Source organism: Macrotis lagotis, chromosome 4 (genome assembly GCF_037893015.1).
Source record: "Macrotis lagotis isolate mMagLag1 chromosome 4, bilby.v1.9.chrom.fasta, whole genome shotgun sequence".
In the NCBI taxonomy this organism is placed as follows: domain Eukaryota; kingdom Metazoa; phylum Chordata; class Mammalia; order Peramelemorphia; family Peramelidae; genus Macrotis; species Macrotis lagotis.
The window spans coordinates 275,072,730-275,093,043 of record NC_133661.1 but is presented as its reverse complement, the minus strand read 5'-3'; the positions used below and the strand labels follow the sequence as shown (position 1 = coordinate 275,093,043).

The window sequence follows — 20,314 nt, the reverse complement described above, 5'->3', positions numbered from 1 at the left end:
CCAATTCTGATTCTTTCAATTTCTTTTTCTTCTCTTACTGCTAATACTAACATTTCTAATACTATATTGAATAGTAATGGTGAAAATGGGCATCCTTGTTTCACCCCTGATTTTATTAGAAATACTCCTAGCTTATCTCCATTATATACAATACTTGTTGATGGTTTTAGATAAACACTACTTGTTATTTTAATGAAAACTCCATTCATTCCTTTACTTTCTAGTATTTAATAGGAATAGATGTTGTATTTTAGCAAAGGCTTTTTCAGCATCCATTGAGATAATTATATGATTTCTATTGGTTTTGCTATTGATATGTTCAATTATGTTAAATATTTCCTAATATTGAACCATCCCTGCCTATGTGGTATAAATCCAACCTGAAAATGGTGTATTATCTATGAAATAACTTGCTTTAATCTCATTGCTAATATTTTATTTAAGATTTTTGCATCATTGTTCATTAGGGAGGTTGGTCTCTATAATTTTCTTTGTCTGTTTTGATTCTTCTTGATTTAGGTATCTGCACCATATTGGTGTCATAAAAGGAATTTGGCAGAACTCCTTATCCCATTTTTAAAAATAGTTTATATAGAATAGGAATTAATTGTTCCTTAATTTAGTAGAATTCACTTGGAGACTTTTTCTTAGGGAGTTTATTGATGGTTTCTTCAATTTCTTTTCCTGAAATGGGGTTAAATATTTTATTTCCTTTTCTGTTAATCTGGGCAGTTTGTATTTTTTGTGAATATTCATCCATTTCACTCAGGTTATCAAATTCTTTGATATATAGTTCAGCAAATTAGCTCCTAATTATCTTTTTAAATTGTTCCTCATTGGTGGTTAGTTCACCCTTTTCATTTTTGATACTGGGTAATTCAGCTATCTTTTCTTTATCAAATTGATCAAAGGTTTATCTATTTTATTAACTTTTTCATAAAACCAACTCTTAATTTGATTTATTAGATCAATGATTTTCTTGTTTTCAGTTTTATTAATTTTTTCCCTTGATTTTCAGAATTTCTAACTTGGTATTTAATTGGTGATCTATAATTGTTTTTTCCTAGCTATTTTAGTTGCATATCCAATTCATTGATCTCATCTTTCTCTATTTTATTCATATAAGCATTTAGAGATATAAAATTTCCCCTCAAAACTGCCTTGACTGCATCCAATAAATTTTGGTATGATGTCTCATTGTTATCATTTTCTTGCACATAATTATTGATTATTTCAATGATTTCCTGTTTAATCCACTCATTGTTTAAGATTAAGTTACTTAGTTTCCAGTTAATTTTGAGTTTTATCTTTCTGTGACTCTTTATTATATGTAATTTTTATTGCATCATGATCTGAGAAATATGCATTTATTATTTCTTCCTTTCTGCATTTGAATATAAAGTTTTTATGCCATAGTACATGGTCAGTTTTAGTGTGGGTGCCATGTACTGCCCAAAAAAAAAAGGTGTATTCTTTCCTACTTCTCATCAAAGTTTCACTTCCTTTCCTCTTTAACTTTGCTTTTAAAATTTAACTTCCAGTTTTTTTCACTTATACCTTCACCTTCCCTTTTCTCAGTCCCTTCTTCCCTTATCTTTAATGTTTAATAATGATATAGCTTCATTACATATGGTGCCTTTTTTAAGATGTAGTTTCATTCCTTATCTCTTTTAATGAGATCTGCTTTTGCTTTATCTGAGATCAGGATCACTACCCCTGATTTTTTACTTCAGCTGAGGCATAATAAATTTTACTCCATCCTTTTATCTTTATCCTGTGTGTATCTCTCTACTTAAAAAGTATTTCTTGTAAACAACTGGAACAGTTCAACCCATTCACATTTACAGTTGACTACTAATTCTGTATTTCCCTCCATACTATCTTTCTCCATTTATATCTTTTTCTTTCCTTTCCTCTTATTCCTTCTCATCAAAGTTTCACTTCCTTTCCTCTTCAACTTTGCTTTTGAAAATTAACTTTCAGGTTTTTTTCACATATACCTTTGCCTTCCCTTTTCTCAGTCCCTTCTTCCCTTATCTTTCCCTCTCCCCCCACCCACTTTCCTATCTAGAGTAGGATAGATCATTAAACCCAAGTGGAAATGTATCTTATTCTCTCCCAGGGCCAAATCTATTGAATAGAATTTATTCAATGTTCATGCCTTCCCTTCTTTCCCTCTAAAATTTTAGGTCTTTGTGCCTCTTCACCTGGTATTATTTATCAATCAAGTACTATTTTTATCATGTACCATCAGTCACGGCTTGATTAATTGATTACTTGATAAGCTCAAAGTACAATCACAAATTGATTGATTAATAAGCATCATTGCCTCAAAGCCAGTAAGAACCCTCCCTTCTTCTGTCTCATTAGACCTATACTTCTCAAGAGTCTTGAATTACATCAAATTATAATCATTTTTTGGTCCACTCATTTTTTAAAATGAGGTTATTCAGTTTTGATTTTCCCCTGGGTCTATATCTCCTTGGCCCAGAATTGCATACGACTTTTATTGCATTGTGATCTGAGAAAGATGTATCCACTATTTCTGCCTTTCTTCAGTTGATCATTAGGTTTTTATGTCCCAGTACATGGTCAATTTTTGTATAAGTTCCATGTACTGCAGAGAAAAAGGTATATATTCCTTTCTATCCCCATTCAGTTTCCTCCATAAGTCTACCATATCTAATTTTTCTAACAATCTATTTACCTCCTTAACTTCTTTCTTATTTATTTTATGATTCGATTTATCTAGATCTGAGAGTGGGAGGTTGAGGTCTCCCACTAGTATAGTTTTGCTGTCTGTTTCTTCCTGTAGTTTTCTCAGCTTCTCCTCTAAGAATTTGGGTGCTGTCCCACTGGGTACATATATATTCAATATTGAAATGACTTTATTGTCTATGGTACCTTTTAGGGGAGGATAAAGTTTCCTTCCTTATCTCTTTTAATGCTATCTATTTTTGCTGCTGCTTTGTCTGAGATAAGGATTGCTACCCCTGCTTTTTTTTACTTTAGCTTTGCTCCAACCTTTTACCTTTACTCTATGTGTATCTCTCTGCATCAAATGAGTTTCTTGTAAGCAGCATATTGTAGGATTCTGGTTTTTAATCCACTCTGCTATTTGCTTACTTTTTAAGGGAGAGTTCATCCCATTCACATTCAAGGTTATGATTACTAATTCTTTATTGCCCTCCATGCTATCTTCCCTCTGTTTGTATTTTCCCCCTCCCCCCTTTATCCATATTCCCCAGTATTTTTTTTCTGAGTACTACCCCCTTCAGTGTGTTTGCTCTCCTATATCACACCCTCCCCTTTCTTTCCCCTTTCCCTTTTTCCCTTTTCCCTTCCCTTCCTTTTGTTGTTTCCCCTTTTTTCCCCCGCTCCCCTTCCCTTTCTCCATTCCCCCCCTCCCTTTTTCACCTTTTAATACTTGAAAGGTTAGATGTTTTATAAGTTAATTGAGTATGTGTAGGTTGACTTTAAGCAAAGTCTGATGAGAAGAAGATTTGGGTGTTTCTCATCTGCTCCCTTCTTCCCCTCTATTACCATAGGTTTTTTGTACCTCTCAGTGTAATGAGATTTACCCCCATTCAATCCCCTCCCTCCTCCAATCTCTTTCCTGTCCCCCTTTTTAAGGAGGTAGTGTTTTTTAGATCATTCTATCTAAGTCATAGAAAATTCTGAGTGTCTGTCCCTTCTAGTTCAGTATATTCTATTGAATAGAGTAAAAATTCCTGAGAGTTATTAGAGTCTTTTTCCCAAGTGGGGTTAAAGTCAGTTACATCTCTTTAGACAGCAGTCTCATGGATAGGTCATAAATGTCCATCATTTCTGGCTAGGTATATTCTCTCTGTTAGAGTTACAGTTCTCAAGATTTATGAGAATCTTTTAGCCCCCTTGCTGGGATATAGCCAGTTTCAACTTACTGGGTTGCATTTTTTTCCCTTTTACCACCCCCCCCCATTTTTTTTTTACCTTTTCATGTGTCTCTTGAACCTCCTGTTTCATGTCCAGATTTTCTGTTTAGCTCTGGTCTTTTCATCAGAAATTTTTGGAATTCTTCCATTTCGTTAAATGTCCATCTTTTTCCCTGGAAGAGAAGGCTCAGCTTTGTGGGAAAGTAGATTCTTGGCTGCATTCCAAGCTCCCTTGCTCTTGCTCCAGGCACTTCAATCCCAGGTCCTGAGTGATCCTTACTGTGGCTCCTTGATATTTAAATTGTTTCTTTCTGGCTGCTTGTAGGATTTTCTCTTTTATCTGATAGTTCTGGAGTTTGGCGTTTTTCATTTTAAGTGTTTACATTTTAAGATCTTTTTCTGGTGGGGATTGATGTACTCTTTTGATAACTACTTTGCCCTCCAATTCCATGATATCAGGGAAGGTTTCCATCACTAGATCCTGTAATATTAAGTCTAGGCTTTTTTTCTCTTCAATATTTTCAGGAAGTCCTATAATTTTCAGGTTGCCCCTCCTCGATCTATTCTCAAGGTCAGTGGTTTTGTTGATGAGGTATTTTACATTTGCTTCTATTTTTTCTATTTTTTGATTTTGTTTAACTGACTCTTGCTGTATCATGGAGTCAATAGTTTCTGTGGACTCCATTCTTTTTTGGGGGGGGGTTTCTTCATTAACCTATTGCAACTCCTTTTCCAATTGGTCAATTCTACTTTTTTTGATTTTTTTCATTTATTTTTTTTTAATTTTTATTAAAGATATTATTTGAGTTTTACAATTTTCCCCCAATCTTGCTTCCCTCCCCCCACCCCCAACCCACAGATAGCACTCTGTCAGTCTTTACTTTGTTTCCATGTTGTACCTTGATCCAAATTGGGTCTGATGAGAGAGAAATCATAACCTTAAAGAGAACAGAATTCTCAGAGGTAACCAGATCAAACAATAAGACATCTGGGTGTTTTTTTTTCCGAATTAAAGGGAATAGTCCTTGTACTTTGTTCAAACTCCACAGCTCCTTATCTGGATACAGATGTTACTCTCCTTTGCAGACAGCAAAAATTGTTCCCAATTGTTGCGCTGATGGAATGAGCAAGTCCTTCAAGGTTGAACATCACTCCCATGTTGCTGTTAGGGTGTACAGTGTTTTTCTGGTTCTGCTCATCTCACTCAGCATCAGTTCATGCAAATCCCTCCAGGTTTCCCTGAAATCCCATCCCTCCTGGTTTCTAATAGAACAATAGTGTTCCATGACATACATATACCACAGTTTGCTAAACCATTCCCCAACTGAAGGACATTTACTGGATTTTCAATTCTTTGCCACCACAAACAGGGCTGCTATAAATATTTTTGTACAAGTAATGTTTTTACCCTTTTTCCTCATCTCTTCAGGGTATAAACCCAGTAGTGGTATTGCTGGGTCAAAGGGTATGAACATTTTTGTTGCCTTTTGGGCATAGTTCCAAATAGCTCTCCAGAAGGATTGGATGAGTTCACAGCTCCACCAACAGTGTAATAGTGTCCCAGATTTCCCACATCCCTTCCAACAATGATCCTTATCCTTCCTGGTCTCTTCAGGGTATAGACCCAGTAGTGGTATTGCTGGGTCAAAGGGGTCCATTCTACTTTTGAAAGAGCTTTCCATTTGACCAATTGAGGTTTTGAGATAATTAATTTCTTTTTTGCATTTGCTCATTTGAGGATCTGAGGGATTTATTCTCATTTTGTAATTGTGCAATTGATGATCTTAGAGATTTATTCTCCTTTTGTATTTGTCCAATTGTACTTTCTAAGGTTTTATTTTCTTGTTGCAAGGTATTAATTGTCTCTCCCAAATTTTTAAGCTCTTTCCTTATCTCTTCAATGAAGTCTTTCTCTGCTGAAGACCAGATTGTATTCTCCTCAGAGGTTCCAGGTCTCTCTGAGTTAGGGTCTTTCCTTTCCAAGAATTTTTCTATGGATCCACCTTTCTGCTGACCCTTCTTCATTTTGCTAAGACCTTGAGTTGGGGAGGGGCTGGTTCACAGGGGCTTGGAATCCCTAAAGGCTTTGCTCACTGAGTGCAGTTTCTCTGGCTGGCCATTAGGAGGTGCTGGTTGCTTTCTCTGGAGTGTTTGTGACCTTGATTGAGGCCTTCTCCCTTTGCTTGAAGGGAGGAGTTAGAGCTATTGAATTCTTTTGCCTTCAATCAGTGGTGGGCTTTACCCTGGCCTGAGGTCATTCCTCAGCTGGGCTGGTTCTTCTGCTCATACACCTGGGCCTGAGGCAGAATTGGTTTGCATTTGTTTGTTAGGGAGGAGGTCTGAGTTGTAATGGAACTCAGAGTTCCTCAGACCAGAGGAGCCCAGGGATGGTGTCCCCAGCTTTCCTGCTCCAGAACTTTCCCCCCCAGCCCTGTCTGCAAGCTCCCAGGGGACAGCACCAACACCAGTGCCTCTACTCCCTAGTTGATTCAAGCCCCTGCTGTCTAGCCCCACCGCTGATCCAGCAGGTCCTGCTCTCAGGCCCTCAGACTCCCAGTTCCAATTCAGCTGCTAATCTCGCTGATTGGGGCTGATCCTCCCTCTGAGCCCAGACTCACCAGCTCGAATTCAGCCAAAACTGCTGCCAGAGACAAATCCTGAGGTAGATGTTCTTTCTCCTGGCTTTTCTTTCTGGATTTTGTGGATCGGATTTCTTTTATGAGGTTTGTTTTTTGTGATAGATGGGGAAAAGTTCAGGAGACTTTAGAACTGTGCCTGTCTTCTCTCTACCTTCTTGGCTGGAAGTTCCTGTAATCATTTTTTACCTTAACCCCCTTTCAAGTACTCTCCAAGGACACACAATCCTCATGAGCCAAAGTATTATCCAAAGCCAAATCATTTTTTTAATGTTTTTTTATTCTCATTTCGTGCAAATGTTTTTTTATATTAATAAAATATACTTGTTTACAAGTAAACAAAATACCCCTCCCCCCATGAATATAGATAGACTTGCTTGGGCGAAAAAGTAAAGGGAAGAGAAAAAAATTAACATTAGAAAAAAATAATAGTAATAATTGTAGGTATGGCCAGGTGGCGCAATAGACGAAGCACCAGCCCTGGAGCCACGAGCACCCGAGTCCATATCCAGCCTCTTAAACCCAATAATCACCCAGCCATGTGACATGCAAGCCACCAGATCCCCACTGCCCTGCAAAAACCAAAAAGAAGAAAGAAAAAAAAAAACCCAAAATAAAATAAAATAGTAATAATAGTAGGGGTGGCTGGTTGGCAGACAGAGCATTGGCCCTTGAGCCAGGAGTACCATCCGGCCTCAGACACCCAAAGATCATTCTGTTATGTGGCTCCAGGCAGGCCACCCAGCCCCACTTGCCCTGCACCTTCCCCCAAATAATAATAACAAAAAATGTGCTTCACTCTTTGTTCCAACACCATCAACTTTGTCGTGAGTGGATCACATTCTTTATGATAAGTCCATCACAAAAGTTACTTCCATATTTTTCCAACATTGCCATTGCTGATCACAACTCCCTCCTTTCTTATTTCTCCACTACCATGTACTATATTTTCTCTCTCCTTTCACTCTGTCTCTGTGGTAGGGTCGCTGAGTGGCGCAACAGACAGATCCCTGGTCCTGGGGCCAAGAAGCCCTGAGCCCCCATACCACCCCTTAGGCCCAGAATCCACCTGGCCCTATGGTCCTGGGCAGGCCTTCCAATCCCAGCCCCTTGCAAGAAGTAAAAAAGAAAATATGTTATATCTGAACACTGTTCCCCCATGGTCCATCCTCTCCTCCTTTATTCACATCCCCACCCCTTCCCCCTGCTCCCCCCTCCTTCTTACTCCAGATGTCTATACCCCATTGAGTATATATGCTGTTTCCTCTCCTAGCCATCTCTGATGAGAGCAAAGGTTCCCTCATTCCCCCTTGCCTCCCCCCTTCCATATCATTGCAATAGCTCATTGTAATAAAAAAAATCTTATTATGTGAAATATCTTGGACTATTCCCCCTCTCCTTTTTCTTTCTCCCATTCCATTTCCCTTTTTTCCTATTGACTCCATTTTTACACCATATTTTATCTTCGAATTCAGCTTTCTCCTGTGCTTCAACTATAAAAGCTCCTTCTACCTGCTCTATTAACTGAGATGGTTCATATGAATATTATCAGTATCATTTTTCTATACATGCAGTTCATCCTCATTAAGTCCCTCATATTTCCCCCCTCTCCTCCAATCTCCATGCTTCACCTGAGTCCTCTATCTGAAGATCAAACCTTCTGTTCAGCTCTGGCCATTCCAAAAGGAACCTTTGAAATTCCCCTGGTTCATTGAAAGTCCATCTTTTTCCCTGCAAGAGGACATTCAGCCTTGCTCGGTAGTTCATTCTTGGCTGCATTCTAAGCTCTTTTGCCTTCCGATATATTGTATTCCAAGCCCTACGAGCTTCCAATGTAGTTGCTGTGAAGTCCTGTGTGATCCTGACTGCAGCTCCACGATATTTGAACTGTGTCCTTCTGGCTGCTTGTAATATTTTCTCTTTGACTTGGGAGTTCTGGAACTTGGCTATAATATTCCTAGGGGTTGCTTTTTTGGGATCTCTTTCTCTGGGGGATCGGTGGATTCTCTCCATTTCTATTTTGCCCTCTGCTTCTAGAATATCAGGGCAATTTTCCTGTAGTAATTCTTTGAAAATGATGTCAAGGCTCTTTTCCTGATCATGACTTTCAGGTATTCCAATAATTTTCAAATTATCTTTCCTAAGTCTGTTTTCCATATCAGTTGTTTTTTCAATGAGATATTTCACATTTTCTTCTAATTTTTCATTTTTTTTTGGTTTTGAAGTATTGACTCCTGATTTCTGTTAAATTCATCAATCTCCCTGAATTCTATTCTTTGTCTGAAGGATTTGTTCTCCTCAGAGAGTTTTCTTATCTCTTTTTCCATCTGGCCAATTTTGCTTTTTAAAGCATTCTTCTCCTCAATAACTTTTTGAACTGTTTTATCCATTTGACCTAAGCTGGTTTTTAGCATGCTATTTTCTTCAGCATTTTTTTGGATTTCCTTGACTAAGCTGCTGACTTCATTTTCATGTTTTTCCTGCATCTCTCTCCTTTCTTTTCCCAGTTTTTCTTCCAACTCCCTCATTTGATTTTCAAAGTCTTATTTGAGCTCTATCATAGCCTGAGCCCAATATCTGTTTTTCTTGGAGTCTTTAGATGCAGGAGCTTGTGCTTCCTCATCTTCAGACTGAGTATTTTGATCCTTCTTGGGCTCATTTGCAAAATATTTCTCATTGGTCTTCCTCTTGTTTCTTTGCTTGTTCATTTTCCCAGCCTAAGCCTGTTTTTTTGGGGTGCTTCCTGAGCTTTTGGGACACTCCCACAAGGGTCTCAGTGTTTGAGGTTCTGTACTCCCTCCTGGTCTGTGAATAAACATAAGCTCCCCCCTCTGCCATGGGACCAAGGTGGGGGGCCCTGTTGTTCTATGGGGGGGCCTAGACTGGGATCAGCATCTGAATGTGGTCAGAGCCCCAGAGTCCTGTTCCAGAGGCAGAGGACAGAGCTCTGCAGTCTCTCTTCACTCCCCTCCCTCAGCTCAATGGGCTCATGCCCTGGGGGCTCCTGCTTACTGGCTCCGCCTGCTTCTGTTTCCTGGATTTGGGCTGCTGAAAGACCAAGCTGCTCTGTGTGTGCCCTGAGGGCTGGGCTCCAAGTGCTCACTCTGGCAGAGGTCCCTGCTGTTCCCCCACTTTGTGCAGGTGCTCCCCAGGGTGCAGCTCAGGAGACTCCCCCGCTGCTGTGAGCCGCAGCTCCCAGTGCCCTGGGGCTGCCTCCAGGAGGCTGAAGTTCTTTGGCTCTGGTGGGACACCCCTCTGGCGGGACACCCCTCCGGCCCCAGGGAGCAGAGCCTTTCTGCTCTTTTCCAAGTTACCTTGAGTAGAACTGCCTCACTGGGTCCCTTTGTGGGTTCTGTCTCTCGAAAGTTTAGTTAGAGTCCTTAGTTTATGAGTTTTTATCAGAGAGCTCTTAAGACTGGATCCCTTCATGTCGCCATCTTGGCTCCGCCCCCCCAAAGCCAAATCATTTCATGAACCATTTGTACCCCTTTCCCCAAGCTCCCCACCCAAGTTACTTAACCCCTTGTAAAGTTAAGTATGGATTAAATCCATGTAGTCTCAAAGTACTCTAAGTACTGGGACACTCTGAAGGTCTCTCATAAGAACTTTACAATTGATTGTAAGGTATGGGAGACACTGACTCAGGACCTCCCAGCTTTTGATGCCCTCATCAGAGAAAGTGCCAAGCTTTGTGAGCAAAGCAAAATTAAAGTGGGTCAAAGGAAACTGAGCCACAAGTTTAGAGTGAACACTCCTGCTTTTGATCTGGGCTTTTGGTCTCAAACATAGTGCTGTCATTCTGTTCCTCTTCAGTGGAGAGACAAGACCCAACCATATCTTTATCCTCTATGTGTAATCTCTTCAATTATATTCAACCCTTTTAGAATAATAAGAGAAATATCATTCCCAAGAGTTATAAGTGTTATATCTTCCTTTATAGGGATGTATGCAGTTTGATGGTCTTGACTGACATTTGTTTTGTTTTGTTTTGTTGTTTCCTTCCCCTTTTCATTTACCTCTCTGTATAGCTCTTGAAGTGTGTATTTGGCAATTGAATTCTCTGTTTAATTCTGGTCTTTTTGTCAGAAAAATTTGGAAGTCCTCCATTTCATTGAACATCCATCTTTTCCCCTGACATTATATGCTGAAATTTGCAGGATAGGAAATTCTTGGGTTGTAATCCTAAATGCTTTGCTCTCCTATATATGGTATTCCAGGTCCTCCAGTCCTTCACTGTTGAGGCTAACTCCTGTGAAGTCTGAATGTGTTTCCTTTGTATTTAAATTGTTTCCTGTTTTCTGTTTGTAGTATTTTCTCCTTTATTTGAGAATTCTGGAATTTTACTATAACAGCCCTTGAAGTTTTTATCCTGGGGTCTCTTTCTGGAGGAGTTTTGTGTATTCTTTCAATATTGTCTTATTGCTCTCAAAAATTTGGACAGTTTTCCCTGATAATTTCCTGCAAGATGTTTTCCAGGTTCTTCTCTCCTGGATTGTTTTTCCTTAAAATGTACCTTATGTTTTCTTCAATTTTTTCAGCCTTTTTAATTTTGTTTGATGGAATCTTATAGTCTCATAGGTTCATTGGTTTCTATTTGTTCAATTCTAATTTGGGTTTTTTTTTCTTCAATTAACTTTTGTGTTTCCTTTTCCAGTTGATCAATTTTATTTTTTGAAGAGTTACATTTTTTCCAATTGATTATTTTTATTGTTAAAGGAATTGATTCCTTTGATCAATTTTTCACAATTTTCCTTCATGATTCTCATTTCTTTTTTCCATTTTTCTTCTTCTGTTCTTTGGTTTTTCAAATTCTTTTTAAAGTTCTTCAATAAGTTTTTGGATTTAAATCCAATTCATAGAGTCTTTTGAGACTTCCCTTGTGAGTAATTTGTCACTGATTTCTTCTCTGACATGGAATTGCTATCATCTTTATATGGAAAGTAACTTTCCATAGTGAGCACTTTCTTAGCTTTTTTGTTCATCTTTTATTGTTTGAGCTCTACTCCTAAGGTATAGGGAATTTTTTATGCTGGGGCTAGGTTCTCATCCCTGACTTGTCACTGACCAAGACTTTACCATGCATTGCCTTTGCAAAGGTTTGTTTCCTCCTTTATGTCTAGGTTTTTACTATGCAGTGGTTTGTTCCCAACTCAATCTTTTCTTTTGTCCCTTGTTCCCAGGGTTCAGACTTTGTTTGGGGTTGGGACCTTCCCTGCTGGATTGTTATTTAGCTGCTGGGACCTATGCTGTTGTCAAGCTGTTGGAACCTGGACTGAACTGTGGCTAAAATCCTCCCAACTTTCCCACTCTCCTGTATCACTGGACTTTATTTCCCCTTTCCCCCCAAAGAAATAGAGCTTCACTGAAGACCCTCCAGGATTTCTATGGTTGAAAGCTTCTTTGGATCTTCTCTTTCTCTTGCTTGGATATGTAGCTTTCATGTCTGTTCAGAGGTTTTATTTAGCTTTAGTAGAGAAAACCTCTGGGAGCATGTTAGCTTCACACTGCCTTCTTGATTCCTAGGAATAAGTCTGGCTTCATTTTCCCCTAGCAACATAACCACTAACAGCAGCTCCAAAGAACTCATAATATTCTCTACCTCCAGATAAAGAAGTGATAGACTTAGAGTTTAGATCAAAAAAAAAAATTTAGATGTGACTAATGGGGAAATTTGATTTGCATGTTATATTTTACATATTTGTATTAGATTTTTCTTGCTATCAGTAGGTAGGGAAGTAGGAGAATTTGAAATTGAAAATATAATATAATTGAAGAAATTAAAGAAAAAATGAACTTTATTTTCTTCTCTACCTTCTAAAAATGCTTTATTGAATCTCCTTTTTCTTTATGACAATGGATAGCATTAGCTTACATATACTTTTTTCCTTTCCTTGATCTCTTTGAAGTAAATAAAGAATTAATAATTGTACTGAAGTAGAGCACAAAGAAAATGCTGTTATCTTTTGAAACTTTTCTATATCTTGGAGGACATTTTCCATTCTGTGTTGACTATTTGTGATCTCCAATTACTAAGCCATGTTGGACTTAGAAGCTTAGCACATAGTAAGTAGAATGCCATCCAAGCACAATAAGTGCTGTCTTAGCCACTTCTTGGGGACTGCTCCTGAGGCATGAAGAATATCTGGAGCCAGGAACTAAAATTCCTCAAGCACCACCATTGTTTCCCTCATTAGGCAAATCCAGTGGGTCAGTCTCCTCCTCCTCCTCCTCCTCCTCCTGCTCCTCCTCCTCCTGCTCCTCCTCCTCCTGCTCCTCCTCTTCTTCTTCCTTCTTTTTGTTACTTCTGCTGTTGCTGCTGCTTCTGCTTGTTTCTTCTGCTTCTGCCTCCTCCTTTTTCCTCTGCTTCTTCCTCCTTCCTACTTCTTCCTTCTCCTTCTTTCTTCTTCCTTCTGCTTATTCTCCTCTTCCTCCTTCTACTTATTCTTTTTCTACTTCTTCCTTCTTCCTTCTGTTTCTTCTCCTCTTCCTCCTCCTTCTTCTGCTTCTTCCTTCCTCCTCCTCCTGCTGTGAACCTGTGAACTTTGCAGTATTCCTTTTCTTATCCCCCTGAGACTGAGAGATTGATGAGTTTTTCACCCTAAAGGAATCCAGTCTTTCCTGAACTGCATTTCTTCCCATTTTTCTATGACTGGATATAAAGTTATACATAGTTTAATAGCTTTAGGGACATAAGTTTACATTATTTTCCAGAATGCCTGGACAGGCCTTCCATGAATATTCGTTCATTTATTTTTGTCATTTTTGATAATGTGGTAAGTATGGGATGAAATCTTTAATTTTCATTTCTCTATTTGTTACAATATTTATGTGTATTACATGAAGTCTGTACATAGAGAGAACTTCCAGAACAGGAGTTGTGAGTTAAACCTTGTCACATGTTTCTAAAACATGTGTATCCTGTAGTTATGGTCTAAGTTTAAGCTTACTCTTCCCATGGAGGCTGTTATTATGGAAAGGAATGAATTATGTTTTGAGGAGAACATTTCGTATCAACTGTCTTTTTACCATGCTGCCTGAGAATAGTAGTCACTGCCCTCTGCATACCTAACCTAAAAATTTGAGCAGAAGGTAGCAAATGCTTTTTTTCTCCTCCTCCTCCTCCTCCTCCCTCTTCTTTCCTCCCTTTTCCTTCTTCTCTTATTTATTTTTATTAATTTTTCTAAGATAAACAATTACTTTTTATCTTGTATGGTTATTTTTGATTTCTTCAAATTTAATTCTAGAAAGACAAACTTTTAAAAGTCCATTGTGGTTTAAATAGACAGTTCTTAAAACCTTGATCATTCTGACTTTCTTTGAATGTCCAATAATAATCCCAGTCCAAACTTCTGTGACTCATTCATTGATGAGATTTTAATGGCTTAGAATGAGTGTAAATAGCATTTGTTTCCTAAGATTGATATTTGTGGGATGGTAAATTGAACCCTCTTTTCATCTTTTGCCTAGTCCCTAGTCATTGAATGGGGACGGCCTCTGACAAACTGAGACTTGAAAAAAATCTTGAATTAGAAAGGCCAAGGTCTTTCATTGCATCCTGGGCCACCTCATAACATTATTGGTCCTCTTTGAGAATGAAGGATAAACTTGGCTGCATTTTTTTTATAATATGGCTGTTACTAGAATGTATTTGTTCTTTTCATAATTTTATGTTCATATCCTTTGACAATTTTCCTATTGGTGAATGGATCTTGCTGTTTCTATTTGAATCATTTCATTATATATCTTGGCTATCATACTATTATCAGAAAAAATGCAATTTTTTTCTAGTGCTTTCCTTTCTTAGTTTTAACTATAATTGATTTTGTTTATGTAAAACTTTTTGATTTTATGTAATTAAAATTGTCCATTTTATGTTCTGTGATCCCTTCTATTGTTTGTTTGGTTTTGTTTGTTTGGTTTTGACTTCTACATAGTATGCAAAAGTGATGATGATAATGATGTTTATCCTTAATTCTTGAAGAAGACCATGACATTAGTGAAGTGATGTCATGACAGGCACATGAATTGGATTTGAGTGAGGGGTTGCTTTTCTGTCACCAGTCTCACTTTTTTCTCCATAGCCATTTGGATCCAGAATTGGGACTACTGGAGAAGATCCTGGATGTGAGGCAATCAGGGTTAAATGACTTGCCCAAGGTCACCCAGCTAATAAGTGTCAAATGTCAGGTGTCTGGGTATGGATTTCAATTCCTTTTCTCCTGACTTCAAGGCCAGTGCTCTATCCATTGCACCACCTAGCTGCCTCCATGGCATCTCTAGCTGTTCTGATCTGTATCTGGCCACTGGATCCAGATGACTCTGGAGGAGAAAGTGAGGCTGGCGACTTAGCACAGCCCCCTCACTCAAATCTAGTTCATGTACTTGTCATGGCATCACCTCCCTGATGTAATGGTTTTCTTCTAGAATGAAGGATAAGTGTATGAAATAGTATGAAAAAGACATTTTACCTTGTTCCTCTACTTCGTTTATAATATGAAGTTTTACATAGAGACCTTGCATCTGAGTGAAGTTTATTGTGGTATATCATGTAAGATCTTATTCTCAAACTGATTTCTGCTAGATTACTTTCTTGCTTTCCCAGTAGTTTTTGTTTACTAGTAAACATTTACCTCAATTGTTAGCATATTTGACTTTATCAAACATGTTACTATGTTTTCTTTCTTTTCTGTATGGTAGGTACCTTATTTGTTTCACCAATCGATTTTTCCATTTTTGAACTGGTACCAAACAATTTTGATGTATAGGTTTAAATTTGGTACTAGAAGATTCCCTTCCTTTCTACTTTTTACTTTTATATTTCTTTGAGATATTTGATCTTTCATTCCACCAGCTGAATATTATTTTTATATTCTCTAGTTCTTATATGTTTGATTGTTTGATATGATTCTAAATTAACTAATTAATATAGATGATTGTAATTAATATTGTGTTTGGATAACTCAGTCATAGGCAGTCAATTTCTCTCTACTAGTTCACTTATGTCTGTTTCTGGAGTGTTTTATAATTGCATTCAGATAGTTCCTTCTGTAGCTGGGCAGGTAACAATTAGATTCCTAACAATTAGTTCTATCCAAAACCAAACTGACCTGTTTTGAGAGATAGTGGACTTTGCCTCCTTAGAGATCTTCAAGTAGAGGCCATATGGTAACTTGTCAGGTTTGTGATAATAAGGATTCTTCTTATGTATCATTTGAACTATTTAGCTTCTTAAGTGTCTTTTACCTCTCATTTTAATTTTATAGCATAAGAAACAAGACTGTTTTTAAGGGTTAGGAGCTCAGCCTAATAAAAACTGCATTTTACTAAGACAAAATCTAATTCCAGGCTCTGTCACTAACATTAACTATGGGGCCTGAGGCTTTGGACCTTTTGAGCTTTAAAATTCAATGAGTCTATGATTCTATGGAGGATCAATGGATATTGGAGGAAATATTCAGAAACTATTTCAGTCTTCTGCATATAAGACCATGAAACAAAACAGTCATTGACACCTTGGAGTATTTCTGTCTACCAGATATGGAAAATGGCAGTGAATCACTGTTTTAAGAAGAAAAACTATTTTAAATTAACCTGAAAGAACCTTAGAAGTAATATCATTAACACAAGTAATAGGAATATTCATTCCTTCTTTTTTATTTGTGACTCTTTCAAAATCTTACATATTTATTCTCAGGAGTTATATAATGTATTACATATTCTATAATGGCCACATTTTTAAATGATAGTTGTCTTTGTAAATCAGTCTTCCTTGGATAATTCCCTTAAATTATTGGTTGTTCATAAGAATCAATGTTTCATCTTGGTATATGATGTACTTTGGGGCCTAGCATGCTTTTGGGCCAACTCTAATATATGCCACAAGTGATAATAATAATATTCTTCCCTTTCAGGAAACACTGATAGATTGGTGTGATGAAAAGGAACTTAATTTGATTTTAACAACTGGAGGAACTGGATTCGCACCACGAGATGTCACTCCAGAGGTGAGGAAGCACATGACTTCATACTCAGTAAATAGGCTAACTACATGTTGTGTTGAGATTCATGCTTTTTTTAACTTTATTTTTTCAATTTCTTTATGCAGATCAATTAATATGTACCAACAAATAGAGTATATTTGCTACTACAATATTATTCACATCCTAGTCATTTTCCTGACATTCTTTGAATTTAGACTAGAAAAGATTCCATATAAGCAGATTGGACTTCTTGTCCCAAGATAGCATAAGGCATTTGCTCATTTCTGTTTTATAACCTATAGTTTAGACATTTTCCTATTGTGATAAAAATAATAATGAACAATTTTCCCTGAAAGCTCTTTCTTTTAGTATCAGGAGTGTTTGTCTAACTTCTAGAAATTTTGGACCCAGGTCTGTAGCTATGATTGCATTAAAAGTCTGTCTTGTCATAGGATTATGTTTCAAAACATAGCAAAATAATTCCAATTTAATATATGTATAGATGTTTCAGTGTCTTTAATCAGGAACGAATTTTTCAAGGGAAAAGATATATTTCTCATAACTTTAGACATTAAAGACTTTGTCATACAGAATATAGCAAGTCAAAAGAATAATTATCTAGGCACTATGCATCAAGAATCAACTTTGGCCATATATATACAAATATATGTATATATGTAAAATTGACAGTTCAGTACCATGTCTTCCTTAGGTCAAGAATCAATCAAGAATAAAACATAAAGACAGAGGTCAAAATTTTCTTTCTCTGTAATACCTCTACCTTTAAAAAAATTATCTGAGTATATGTATAGATAGATTGTAAACTTCACTATTTTTTGAAGTCATCTTATATATTGACTATGTTGTTATTAACTTCTTAAATTCTGGAAGAAATGGTCATTTGATCATTTCTTTAAAACTTGAATAATTATTTGGGGAATATAGGATAGAAACAAAAAGTTTTCTTTAGAATTTTATGGGGTATTTTCCTTAGAAAGATTAAAGAGCAAAGTATTAAAAAGTATGAAATAATTGGTGTTTCTATCCAGAGAACCAAAATTTAGAGGGAATTGGCAATACTTGAGATAAAACAAGTTAAAAAAAATTGAGCTTATCATAGTTGGTAAGAATAGCTCAAACAGAAAACAATCAGATAGTAGTTGTTCCCTTGATGAACTTCTCCCTCCCAGGTCCTGCTCTACTCTTTCCCTCACTGGCACCCTCTCTTAACACTGCTTTGTGGTACCCTAGGGTCTCCTACATGGGAAAATGTTCCAATGTCTATCTCCCTCCTCTCACAGGACTTTGTTTTCTAAGATCAGTAGTCTCCTCATTACCAATTAAATCTCTCTTAAAAAGTTTATTTGAGGGCACATTTCATGATGCTTCACCCAGGCATGCTTTGTGGTGCTTGCCCTGGATGGTAGTCATTACTGGTTATGGCTCTTTTATAAAGTCACCTGAGGGGTAGCTGGGTGGCACAGTGAATAGAACACTGACCCTGGAGTTCAAATCCAACCTCAGACATTTAATAGTTACCTAGCTGTGTCCTCAGGCAAGTCACTTAACCCCATTGACTGGCAAAAACCGGAAAAAAAAAAAGGCAACTTGAAGATACAGATTTCTAGAAAGTAGGTGTTCCTAAACAGTGTTCAAGATTGAACCGAGTCATATGGTCATATTGATTTTCATTACATCTCTGTTTTCTATTATATTTTTATAATATATAACTTCTGTTTAACTATAAATGTGGGAAAATCAATTGTATCTCAAGTTATACATTTGATATAGAGCTTCAAGTTAATTTCAATAAGATTTGCTGAAAAATCAGCTCATAATTCTTTATGTCAATGTATTAATAACTATCAATTTTAGTTTGAATTTCTGTATTTAGCATCCTCTTAGTTTGCCCCAGTCTTCTTTGTAGCATCGGTTTAGCAAAGCTTATATCTTTCCATGATACTTCATGTTGTAATATAAAGGACCATAAATTAGTAGTTTTGAAATTGTATAGTTGTTTACATTAAAATTAGGTTTTTAAATGACTGAAGGCTGAATATGTATGTGCCAATGGCAAATGGTATTTAAGTTGTTTTAATTTTAAATCTATTTCATGGTTTTGAAAATACATGAATTTTACTTTTTGATGGCACGTGTTAATATAACTCTCAGGTACAAGAACCTATAAAACTTTGAACTTCTGAAGAAAGAGGAAATAGAATAACTATATAAGACCTCTTCAGTTTCCAATATAGAATCTCAAACTTTAAGTTTAGCAAAAAGAGTCATACTTATATAATTAAAGATGTTCTTTAGTGTCATTAGTGTAAGATTAGATTATAAACAGGATTCAGAGACATAATCCAGGTTTTAAAATTATCTAATTGTTTTTCTTGTGTTTGTTCTTTAACTTTTTGCCTCTTGGTTATTTTACCCATAACATAAATTTGATCTATTTCTGAGACATTTGTCTCATATGAAGATGATGAAGACAAAATATTTTTATTTTATTTATAAGTAATATATTAATAAAGTAAAAATATTTTATTGATATAAAGCACAAATATGTATTATTGTCCAAGTTTAGAGGTATTGAAGACTAACCAATAGTTCATTAAAAGTTATGTTGCACAAAACTTCTGAGGAGACAATGTAGTACACTGGAAAGATCCTTGAACTTTCCTACTAAATTTATAGTTGTGAAATAGAATTGCCACTCATCTCACTACTTGTCACTTGGGCCAGTAATAGAACTTCTCTGGACCTCAATTTCCTGCTATATAAGATCAAAGAATTAAACCAGTTGACCTCTGAGGTCCCTTCTAGCTCTGGAGCTATGATTATATTTTAATGCAATGGAATATTTTATGAGTTTCATATTGGGATTAGCTACATCCATAGAAAAGGGTTGTCAGTCTCCAAGATTATTCACATCTATTCTATAGTTCTAACTGTATTTCAAAGAAAGGAGAAAGTAGAAGAGAGGAAAGGGAATGACATTGACTGCGTATCATAGGTGGAATAAAATAATTCAAAACCAGTCTTAGTCTCAGGACAAAAAAAAAAAATTAGTCAATCCTGTCCCCACTTTCATCTCAGCTTTTATATTGAAAAGAGAAAATTAGCAAATTGCTAAGGTGAAATCTGCCCTGTTTACATAACTTATAGGAATTTATTTCTGAAATTAAGGAATTGTGTCTACTCTAGCCTTTGCATTTTAGAAAAATGTGAATCTGTGGATAGAAAGATATTGCTCTTTCTTCCATCCCCTAAACAAGACTACCTATGAATGCAGCGTACATCCTTGGCATAACTATTCTACAACTATTAAAAATTATTTAAAATATAATATTTTATTATTATTTAAATTTTTAATGATAAATTACTTTTAGTCTCTTAAGGATACTTCTTCCATGTTCTAAGCTTCAAGAAAATATTAGGTGTGTTTTTCCTCTGAGTTGGAAAAGGTTGTATATTCTATAAGCACTATTGAAATGCCAACAATGAATGAAAATGCGATACAGTGGATTAAATTTTAACAGGGAAAAGTATTGAGGTGCAAACTTGGATTTCAGTGTTAGAGGGAACTGTAAGATGAGGAACACTTTCTCCCAGTTCAGACTGATACTATTTCTTCTACTTAGAGAGTCTTAGAGTTGCCATGTCTCTAACCATTATACCACGCTGCTTTTCAAAAGAATAGATGGGGCGGCCAGGTGGTGTAGTAGATAGAGCAACAGCCCTAGAGTCAGGAGTACCTGAGTTCAAATCTGGCCTCAGACAC

General features: G+C 36.7%; 1 protein-coding gene across 4 annotated transcripts in view; it reads left to right on the top strand.

Annotated features, from left to right (window-relative positions):
• Positions 1-20,314, top strand: part of GPHN (gephyrin) — a 714,820-nt gene that overhangs the window by 295,698 nt on the left and 398,808 nt on the right. For all 4 annotated transcript variants that reach the window (XM_074236098.1, XM_074236097.1, XM_074236096.1 and 1 more), the window contains exon 4: positions 16,462-16,554. In XM_074236098.1, coding sequence (XP_074092199.1) covers positions 16,462-16,554 — 93 coding nt within the window. The remainder of the gene's footprint in view (positions 1-16,461; positions 16,555-20,314) is intronic.